We start from the raw sequence: 12,101 nt of genomic DNA on the forward strand, positions 1-12,101 counted from the left end.
AGAGAGAGAGAGAGGGAGACAAAGAGAGGGGGGGATGAATGCAACGATGGAGACGGCCTGTGAAAAGAAAGAGAGAGGGAGAAAGGGAAAGGAGAGTGAGAGACATGTATAAAGAGAGAGACAGAGAGTGAGACAGAGAGAGAAAGAAAGAGAAAGAAAGAAACAGAGAGAGAGAGAGAGGAAACTTCAAATCTCTTTAGCAGCACAATGGTATCACCTGTATGTACATGAGACAAAGACAAATAGAGAAATACAGACAAAGAGACAGAGACAAAAAGGAAGAGGTTCACATGTTGATTTTCAAAAAGAGCATAAAGCAGAGTGTGGGCGTAAACAGATAGGAGCACCCTCTCTGATCGCAAAGCCCCACTCTGCTGTGCTCTGTGGTGCTTTGCGCTCTGCAGTTGGCACAACACTGCCATTTTGCTCGGCTCATAGCCATTATTGCATAATTCTGTGCATCTTAGTATTAAGAGTGGATGAGACTTTAAACACTATTGTGCATGTCTCCCTGCATCTCTCGCTTTGTCTCTCTACGTCACCTGGAGATACCTTTTCAAGAGACGGATACAAATAGAGAGAGAGACACAAAGAGACACAGAGAGAGAGAGAACAAAAAACATTCAAATCACTTGAGCAGGACACCCAATTCAAGCAGTCATTTAACCCCCCCCCCCCCCCCCCCACCGCTTTTGTTGTAATTTTGGAGAAAACATATTTAATTCTCTGATTTATCTTTGAGCAGAGCTCTTGATTTATTAATGAGAAATGCAATTAGTTCCCCCACTGGGACAAAGACCACAGACAACACACACACACACACACACACACACACACACACGCTCTAACATACCTGCAAATATGCACAAGTGTACACGCAAACAGACTGAAATGGTTACCACTTACATCCAGAAACAAAACACACACACAAGTACAAACACATGGCCAAGCACAAGAACCGTGACATACTAACATACATTCTCCAGAAGACATACGTATTACATGGGGATTAACATATTAGCATGTCTCTCACTATAGTGTTTCTAATGCACTTGGTGTGTGTGAACAGTACTATAGTTAATGTTGGTTTGGGACGGTCAGTACTGGGCCGTCTCACCCTTGGGCTGGCGCTGCTCGTGGAAGATGACCACGTCCAGAGGGTTGTTCAGATGCTCCGCCACCTTGGAGATGTCGTGACCCGTCAGCCGGTTGGCGCTGTAGATGGCCTCGTCTTCCAAGTCCGTCCAGAACACGCGGTCCTGAAACAACAGAGGGAGGGAGAAGAGGCCCGATTTGTCATTCTTTGGACCATACAGTTGACGTTGGCGGTTTCAGCGTGACAAAATAAAACATTCTAAATCCCAAGTTGATTTCCTGGTGCAGTGTTTGCTCACGTCAACAGTGGACAGAACATTGGGTCCATAGCTACTACCCACCAATGAAACAGAAATTGTATATAAATGTTCACATACATTCTTATATTCTAGACCGCTTTTTGAAAAGATTTAGTCTCAGATGCCCCAATCTGAGAAGATACGATGAGCCTAAGTGCAGAATTCTTTAACTATATGCTTTAGTTTTACGTGATAACAGAGGAGTGAGTAAAACAAGGTTAGGGTACTTTGTGTATACTGCACCTTGTGTATACCGTTTACTTTTAAATAGTATATATTCAGATACAAATTAGTTATTGCCTATATTTATTGTAACATAATATAACATCTGCACCTTTGTTTACTCAGTTTTTTCTCATATTTTTATATTCAGATCAAATGTTATTGCCTATATTTATGGCTTTCTACTACCCTGCCCATACCTCCCCTCCCCCTCCTGATATGACGCCTGAATATCCCCAAGGGGATCAATAAAGTAATATCTTATATATTTTCTCAACTTCTAGTCGGTGAAACTATTCCTCATTTTGTTCAAGGTTCCCTGGATGAGAATACAACAAGAGCTGTATTGAATGTGCCTAATGATAGTAAATATTCTTCATATCTGCTGTAGCGAGTAGGGATGCCCTGATCGATCGGCCACCGATCGTTATCGGCCGATAATCAGTATAAATATGTGATCGGTGCTCTGTGATAATGCTTTATTTTCGCCGATCGTCAAAACCGATCGAAAAACATGATCCAATTCTTAGCGGAGATCTCACTCGCTGAGTTCTGTCTCAGACACGGAACTGCGGCGTCTGCTCCTCCTCCTCCTCCTCCTCCAGCCCCTCCCGCACCCATGTAAACACAGGTCTAGTCTAGTCTAGGACCTCCGTGAGCTAACGTTAGCTACCGTTACAAAATGACCCAGTCAACTATTCACTTTTAGTTTAATACATGAGGCATTGTTAACGGTATCTAGCCGGCTAGCTACTGATAGCTCCTGATATCAACAAATGCTCCAGCAAGTCTAGTAGTGCATGATAGCTCACGTTAGCTCACGTTAGCTCACGTTAGTTCACGTTAGCTCACTGTTCAAAACGAAACGTCCCATTAAACTAAATAGTTCACTGAGGCGTTGTCTTAACGTTATCTAGCCGGCTAGCAGTAGCTACAGATAGCTCCTGGTATCAATGTCTTATAACACTGATTCGATGCATATTCGAGCTGAGGGCATGTTGAATGTGATCAATAGGGTCCAGCTGCAGCTCCGGAGAATCCTGGCCGTAGCTGGAGGCTACTCGAGTACACACAGACAGTGGAGCTGTTTGCAGATAGCGAGCATTTTGACTTGTTGCGTGGTGGCGATGTCTCGCAGATAATACAACTACAAGTATGATTATATAATATATATATTTTATATAAAAATAAATTTATTATATAAAATAAATTAATTTTTTTAATCAAAAACGATCGATATCGGATCGGTATCGGCCGATATGGCTCAAGACGATCGGTGATCGGTATCGGTAACAAGAAACGTGATCGGGGCATCTCTAGTAGCGAGTGTAAAATCAACTGATAAACGTCATATCTAAGCCTCTCTCCTTTACTTTATAGAACAAAAGTTGCAAATAACTTGACTAACACCCCGTCCCCACCTCCCACGTCTGCATACTTTCTGTTCATCATAGTGAAATGTGCTAACATCAGAGTGGTAATTCTCAAAATATGTAGCTGTGGAGGAGAGATGTTCAAAAATATTGACTGAAATCAACATCATAGGAAAAAAGTCTCGATTGCCTTTGATTCTGGGGAAGATGGTTGTCTGTGTCTCACTGATTAAACAGTCCAAGATAACAAGAATAATCAATGTGATATCACTGAGTCCTGATTCGCTTAATTTTAGCTTTGAAAAAGAGTTGCTGCAGGCTTACAAATATAGATTTTGTGACATGGTGGTGGTGGGATGTTGTGAATGACATCACATCATACTACTGGATTCATGATGGTTTATATTTACAATGTTTTATATCACCAGTGTTACACAGTTTAGGGACCTTGTAAATATTGTGGGCTAGATCCACAAAGAATGGATTGCACAGTGCTAGTTGCACCCTTACTTTATTTTTTATTTTATTTTATTATTATTTTATTTTTTTTATGATCTTTTCCCCCCCCATTTTTCTCCCATCCCACTGTTAGTCGTTATGCCAATTCCCAACCCCCTTCCTGGTTGTTGCGCACTTTCCCCTACTGTTGGTCCGAGAGGCCGGAGACTGTCACATGCTTTCCTCCGACGCACATGCAGCCAGCTGGCAGCCAGCCTGGCCGCGCAGATTCTCACTGGGAGAGTGTAACGTGTGGGAGTTCGCACTACCTCTCTCCAGATCCTACCCTTGCTGAGCAGGCGCCCCGACCGAACTGTAGGGGTCGCTGTCCACAACGTCCAGGACCCACCGCCAGCTTTCCCCACCCCCTAATACTGCCAATTGTATTAGTGTGAACGACCAGCCAAGCTGGTGACAACGCCGGGAGCTGGATTCGAACACACGAACCCAGCGTCTCCAGCGTTGGTGACGAACGCAATCTCCGCTACGCCACCTGACCGCCCAGTTGCACCCTTACTTACAATTCATTATGAATTGAAAATGGGGGACCCTGATGTAAACAAGACGAAAGTCTTTCTCTGGTCTGCATCCCCTTAACAATTGTGTGTATTGAGCCGTACTGTACCCATTCTGCAATCTGTTAATAAAATGTTCATTCAATCAATCAATCTGCATAGTAAAGTATCAATATTTAGCAAGGGGCACGACTGTTTTAAATACCAGATACAAAGTTAAGCTTGTAACTCCAAATGATCAGACAGTAACGCTTTATTTCAATTACAGAAATAAAACATTATTATTACTAATACTAATGTACACAATAAACATAAGACATTAATTTAGAGTGATACTAGGAATATAATATATTGACAATCATTTGGAGAATTACGTGATGAAGGTGGTTACTTCATGATTCAATACATTCTTTACTAAAAACCATCACCGGTCGGATAATTGAAAATATTACTTATGAATGGGATTTGAATTGAGTAGAAAATTGGTATTAAAATACCTACTCGAACGTATCTTAGTCCAATAGATATTAATTTGCAAAGATTCCCAATATGCCACAATTTTAACTCAGGCCAGGGCACTCTCTGAACCGAGTCGATGAGGGCAGTAGAAAAATAGGTCCCTTTCCTTGGTTTTGGTCCGTCTCTCAGATGACTGGGACAGTCCAGTCTGAAGAAGGGTTACACCTGTTCAGTGTCTTTGAAAATAGTTTAATATTTGCGTCTCCACCAGGTATTTGACAGGAAAGGTTAATGGGGACTTAACCACATTCAGGCAACAAGTGGTTTATTTCTGTACAGCTCAAGTCAATTTAGGTTTAGGCAACTTATTAACTCTTTCAGTGCCACGCCTGGTTTTCCGTTTTACCGCTTGAATGCCACCATCGGCGCCAATGTTAACGTTAATATCGCCTAATCTATGTTTTAAATTATGGCTATGTGTCTAATCTGCCCATCGCATTATCAAAGACTATTTTCCAGTCAGTGCTGTGAAGGCAGATTGTTTTTTTATCGCGTCGTTTCCGTTTCAGAGCAGTTAGAAAAGCCCCCGTTTTGATATAAAAAATCGTCTTTTAGTGGAATATTCCACAACGTTGATATTCGTCGGCCTTTTTATGAATCGTTTTCAAATAAACGCTAGATGATCAATATTATACGTGCACGCAAGCACATTACGGCCGCGTACTGATAATCGCTCCGTTGATTTCCTCACAGACTTTTACAGTGAAACCGAAAGAAGACATTTCACAAAACAGCTTATAACTTCATCAAACTTACTCCGATTATCCTACCACTGATAACATAGAGTCCTTACCTGACATCAGATGGTATCCAACTGGTATATTCCAATTCCTGATCACCATTCGAAAAAATCGATACGTGTATGGATCCAACGCGACACTGTAGAACTCCATGATCCGCGGGGATCTGAGGCTCCAGAATGAACTGTGGTAACCCCGGCTGGATCAGTGAACTGGAAAATGTGGAGTACCGGATTTTTTTCCCCATTCATTTTCATTGAGTCCATTCCAAAATCACTTATGTCATCTGGGAGACGACAGGGGGCGCTTTTTTCCACAGTGATCACCGGCGCAGCTCGGCTATACTCGGGTAGGCTCGGGTGATGCAATAATTTTTCTGATCGCAAAAAAAATAATAATAATAATTCCGAGAAATCTCGTGAGTGGCACGCAACCACCTATAAAAAACCAGAGAAATCTCGTGAGTGGCACTGAAAGAGTTAAGGTTTGAATCCACAGTGATATTACCATCCATCTCTCTAGGCTCACTCCAAAGTACAGTACAGTGTCTATGACCAGGTTGATAAAGACAATGAGGCTCACAGCAAGAGTTCAGCGTTAGAACCCTGTGCATTCAATTTAAAGCCCACCTCCCAGCTCGTTCATTGGCCAGGAGTTCTGCTCCCACTCCCCCACTAAAGGAACAGGGAGGCAAGATTTCACTTGAATGAACAGGGCATTTTGTATTTCTTGAGAAGTTGCTTTACTACTGAGTAAAATTAGCTCACAGCCAGCTATCAATCATGTCTCAATCTGATAAATTAGTTTCATTCTTTCATCTCTCACTTCTCTCTTTACTTAAACCAGTCCTCTCCCTCTCTCCCTCCCTCTCTCCCTCGCCCATTACCATGGCAACCTCAGCTCAGATCCACCTGCCTCTCCGGACAGACATCAGGAGATAGAAAAATAACAATATAGATTGAAAAACGTGGAGAGGAAGCGAGAGCAGGGCCAGGGAGGCCATGTGGGGATCAAAACGTTGTTGTTGTTGTTGTTGTTGTTGTTGTTGTTGTTGTTGTTGTTGTTGTTGTTGTTGTTGTTGTTGTTGTTGTTGTTGTTGTTGTTGTTGTTGTTGTTGTTGTTGTTGTTGTTGTTGTTGTTGTTGTTGTTCAGTGTTTAAAGCTGCAGTATAGAAGACTGCCACCCTGTGGCCATGAGAGGTAACAGCACCGTGTTTAAACATGGGGGATGAGAGAAAACAGTGATAAGAGAAAATGAAGAAAATAATGTATTCATGGGGTGACTGGGTGGCGCAGCGCTCTAAGCGCTAGTCACCAACGCGTGAGACACCGGTATCGAATCCGGCTGTCAGCGTTGCCTCCGGCTTGGGCCGGCCGTCATACTGACTCAATTGGCAGAGTCAGCGGGAGGGGAGTCGATGGGTGGTAATCTGGTCGTTGTAAACAGCGACTCCTACAGGTCGGTCAGGGCGTCTGCAAAGCAAGGACAGGAGATGTCAAGGGTAGTGTGAGCCTCCCACACGTTACACCTCACCAATGAGAGCCCGCGCTGGCAGGTGAAAAGAAGTGGCTGGCTGACTCTGCTTGTATTGGAGGGGACATGCGATAGATTCTTCAACCCTCCCTACGACCGACCAGTGGGGGGCACATGCGAGCAACGATCAAGACAGGGGAGGGGGGAATTGGCATGACTAAATTGGGATGGGAGAAAAACAGAAAAAGTGGATACAAAAATTAAATAAATAATGTCTTCAAGCAAGGTAACTTTGTATCGTGATCACATGTTGTGCTCTAGAAATGAGAGTGTAGCCTTTTACGGATTTCACAGTACTGGTCATGACCGAATATTTTATATGTGCAGTTTCACTGTGTCTCATGCATCACTGTTAAGAAGACGTTTTCTCGTTCAGCCCAACTCAACCCAACTCCCAGACATACAGTAGATATAAAAAAAGAGAAAAAGGAAAAAGCAAGTATGTAATGCCTCTTTTCCATTGCATAGTACCTACTCGACTCTACCCTACTCTACTCGCTTTAGGTACCTGGTACTTCGTTCCTTTTCCACTGCAGGTAGTACTCCGTTTGTCTCTGTGTGGGGAGGCGGGGCCGCTGGTGTACAGCATCAGAGCTCCGTGAGCATAGCTATGTCCGTGAGGGCTTGGAGCAAGTCAGAGTACACAGTTTCAATCAATCAATCAATCAATCAATAACAACATTAACCAGACTCTCGCTGTGTCTTTTCTGCTAACGTTAACGTTACCGCTCGTGTCTATTCTGCTAACGTTAACGTTACCTCTCGTTGTGTCTATTCTGCTAACGTTAACATTACCTCTCGCGTATTCTAACGTTAGCATTAGGTAATAACCGGTTTAAAATGGATGATGATTACCTCACGTTGCGTCTATTCTACTAGCATTAACGTTACTAGTACAAGTACAAACAATCAATAGCTAACTAAACTAACTAAATAAACTAACTAAATAGCGAGTTATATTGATCACGCTATGTACGCTAGCCATGGTAAAACGCAATCACATTAGCACGTAAGCTAACAACAAGCTTAACAAATCAGCTATCTTTTTGTGAGACTAAACTCTCCGCTCTTGGTGGTAAATTGTGTTGATGTTGGTTTTGTCTCATCAATAAATGAGGCAGAATACACAGTGAATGTATCCTTTTTTGTTTATTGCACTTGTTCCTGCTGCAAACAAATAAATCCTATGCGAGGCATTAAAGATGGCGTGTTGTGTTTTGTGCAGGACGCTCCAACGTGTGACGCTTCTCTCTTCTGACCAATCAGCGGTCTGCAGTGTTTCACGTCACTTTTCTGGTACCACTTCTACCCGCTTGGAACCTCGAAAAAGCAGGGACAAAAAAAGTACCCAAAAAGTACCAGGTACCAGAAATTTTGGCAATGGAAAACCGAAAAGGCAGAGTAGAGTAGAGTAGAGTTGAGTAGGTACCATGCAGTGGAAAAGGGGCATAAAAGAGAGAGAGAGAGAGAGAGAGAGAGAGAGAGAGAGAGAGAGAGAGAGAGAGAGAGAGAGAGAGAGAGAGAGAGAGAGAGAGAGAGAGAGAGAGAGACACTAAACTCACACTGGCATATTCTTTATGCTTTGACTTCTTTAGGTTATGACTTTGTTCACAGGGTTTTCTGAAGGTCAAGAAACAGTGAGAGACCAAACATAGGTTGGTGTATGTATATATGTATTTGTGTATCAGTGCGCACGTGTGTGTGTGTGTGTGTGTGTGTGTGTGTGTGTGTGTGTGTGTGTGTGTACACACTGTGTGCTTAATGGTATGTGTGTGTATCTACACTCCCAACCACAGGTATCTCAACCTGGCATTTCATATCTGTGCTGCCAGGTCGATGGACTTAACCTTTTTTCTGTCTGTCTGTCTGTCTGTCTGTCTGTCTGTCTGTCTGTCTGTCTGTCTGTCTGTCTGTCTGTCTGTCTGTCTGTCTGTCCCTCAGTTCTCCATCTCTCCATCTCTCCATCCCTCAGTCTCAGATAACCTTTACTCACATGACAGACACCAGCTGAGGTTATAACACAATTCCACACATCTCTTTCTATTTCTCTGACCGTCTCTGTTTTGTCTGTGTCTACACGTCTAGATGCCAACGCAGTATATCAAGCACTGTGCCTATAGGGCACCCAGCCAAAGACACTATAGGGAGGTGTTGTGTGACGTCACCGTATAGGGATTCATCATTGGGAAAATGGATTATTGGCTATTGTAACAATTCTGCCGCATGGAAATTGAAAAGCTTTCCATTTTTGCACAAAACGAGTTCCCTTCTATCACTAATGTTTATGACACTTTATGATTAATTGCGAATATTTTCATGTTGAGCTATAGATTGTGGATGAATAGGCACAGAAAGGTACACCATGCAAATGCTTTACTTGTTTTAAACGAGACGATTTAGAAATGGGCAATGGGGAAATACATTGCGTTGGACAGAGGGTGGAACACGAAAAACGGCAATGACGTAACCACTACACCTCCCTATAGGGCACCCAACCAGAGACACTGATCAAGCACTGTGCCTATAGGGCACCCAGCCAGAGACACTGATCAAGCACTGTGCCTATAGGGCACCCATCCAGAGACACTGATCAAGCACTGTGCCTATAGGGCACCCAACCAGAGACACTGATCAAGCACCGTGCCTATAGGGCACCCAACCAGATACACTAATCAAGCACTGTGCCTATAGGGCACCCAGCCAGAAACACTGATCAAGCACTGTGCCTATAGGGCACCCAACCAGAAACACTGATCAAGCACTGTGCCTATAGGGCACCCAGCCAGAAACACTGATCAAGCACTGTGCCTATAGGGCACCCAACCAGAGACACTGATCAAGCACTGTGCCTATAGGGCACCCAGCCAGAAACACTGATCAAGCACTGTGCCTATAGGGCACCCAACCAGAGACACTGATCAAGCACTGTGCCTATAGGGCACCCAACCAGAGACACTGATCAAGCTAGGTATTATGTTTCATCATGAATGCATCAAAGGGGGGGGGGTGTAGTTTTTTGATGCTCTGATCGTCAGCAACGGCATTCATTTTGAATACTACATACGTTGATCGGCTGGATCGATGTGAAATCATTGTAGGATCAAGGTGGAATTGATGTCATATATTCCTTACCTTTGATCGGGGTTATTCCAAAAAGAATATTCCAATTGTCTGATCGCGATTTCCAGTATTGATGTCCATCGGGTCCCTGACATGAACTGACACAAAATATGCATGCAGTGTGCTGAACGCGTTTAAAAGTGCTCGGATGAAGCGATTAACTTGGGTTTGGTCTAAATTCTCCGCCCGGACCATATATAATGTAACACACAGTGTGAAATAAGGTTTCAAAGGGTGGGCGATACTGCCACTTAGCATGATTCGGCCGGTATTGCACTCTCGGGGTCTCAGAATGAGTTCCAATGGTAACGCCGAGGTCCGTGAGACTGTAATGAATAGAAACATAGAATAAAAGAAAAAACAATGAAAACGATCGAAAACCCGACTATACTCGGGTTTTGGCAATCAACGGTTGGCGAGATAACCCGACTATAGTCGTGGTTGGCCGTGAAAGTGTTAAGATGGAGATGGTGTAAAACGACTTCACGTTTTAGACAGACTTTGACCTCAGCTTCATCTACAGTACGAGTGTTCTGCCAGAGGGACAGAAGCACCTCAATAAATGGATAAATGGCTAATCAAGAAATCTGTAATGGTCTTCATTTGGACCCTTGAGAGGTAGTGCCAAATAAGGTCAAGTCACAGATTAAGGTAACCTGCTGTACACCAAGAGTGTTGTGGTCCAATTGTTCTATGTGGTTTTGAATTCATATAGTTGTTTATGGGGCGGCGTGGCTTAGGGGTAGAGCGGGGCGTCCAATGATCGAAGGGTTGGTGGTTCGAATCCCGCTCAAGCCCATGTCCATCCCATTGCCGTTGTGTCCTTGGGCAAGACACTTAACCTACTTGCCTCGTATGAATGTGTATGCATGTGAATGAATGTTGGTGGTGGTCGGAGGGGCCGTAGGCGTTGATTATTCGCCACGCTTCCGTGAGTCTGCCTCAGGGCAGCTCTGGCTGCAATTGTAGCTTACCACCACCGGTATGACTGTGTATGAACGAATAATGGACTCTGTGAAGCGCTCTGAGTCAGAGCAACAGTCAGTCAGAGAAGAGCGCTATATAAATCCAATCCATTATTATTATTATTATAAAACAACATCATGGCTCCTTCAGGTTTGCAGTTGATTTTGGCTGGACAGCCCATGTACTCACAAGTATATATATAAATATTACAGACTGGTATAGTATACACTATACAGTAAGTTTGTGAAGGTATACATCCAAGTTATGAGGTAGTGTTGTTGGGACGAAACATTTAAGTCATTTGAATTAGTATTAATTAGTACAATAATTATATATTATTTCACATTATGCATTTGTATTTGCATATATTGTTATTATTATCAGTTTTCTGTATATATAACTGTTTGTATTGTGTTGTTACTTATTGGTTTTCATATTCTTGTATCCTGTGGGAGTGAGCACAGCATTCCATTGTAAGTCGTTAAATTAAGCTGTACCTTTATTAATCCCCTGCATTTGCCATACAGTGTAGAGCCCAGGGGGCAAATCCAGCTGTAATGCCAGTACCTTGGTCAAGGGCGATGGCAGGAAACCTAGCATACATGTGTTTGGTGTGGGATGAAACCAGAGTACCGGGAGAACGCAAACCGGAGAACCCAGAGAATGCAAACACGGGGAGAACATGCAAACGCCACACCTTCTTGCCCAGGACCTTCTTGCTGTGAGGCAACAGTGCTAACCACTATGCCACCTTTGTTACATTATGGTGGTACTTATTATATTATAAATCTTTAAGATTGTGGAAGCATATCGTATATTATATTTGTACTTGAGCTGTATGTTAATATTGTTGTAATGTGTACTACAACTACAGTACATGCCTTGAGAAAGGTCTTGGGACCAACATGTTGGCACTTTGGCGCCTTATTTAAATAAATCAATACCAAGGTGAATCCATGTGTGCGTTATCCGTTTCTTGTATTATCTCTACATTAGCACATTCACGGCCATTCGATTTCCCCATCTAGCTCTAGCTGGGCCAGGTTTCCATTACATAGTTTCACTGTGCGTCACCTTGTTTGTAGAGCAAAATCTATACTTTATATTATAGCTATGGATACAATACCATGGTCATTTGACAGTAACTATCTTCCGTTCAAGATGCAAAAAATAATAATGTTTTTCATGAATACGTTCACGTGTTATCCCGTGGTCTATATA

The 12,101-nt window shown here is 43.0% G+C and overlaps 1 protein-coding gene across 1 annotated transcript in view; it reads right to left on the minus strand.

Annotated features, from left to right (window-relative positions):
* lrp8 (low density lipoprotein receptor-related protein 8, apolipoprotein e receptor) overlaps window positions 1-12,101 on the minus strand; it is a gene marked incomplete at both ends in the record, with an annotated part of 393,308 nt that overhangs the window by 13,998 nt on the left and 367,209 nt on the right. Inside the window, 1 exon segment of the mRNA XM_084311233.1 lies at window positions 1,118-1,259. Coding sequence (XP_084167359.1) covers window positions 1,118-1,259 — 142 coding nt within the window.

The sequence above is a fragment of the Notolepis coatsorum genome (assembly GCF_963971535.1).
Source record: "Notolepis coatsorum genome assembly, chromosome: 3".
Taxonomy (NCBI): domain Eukaryota; kingdom Metazoa; phylum Chordata; class Actinopteri; order Aulopiformes; family Paralepididae; genus Notolepis; species Notolepis coatsorum.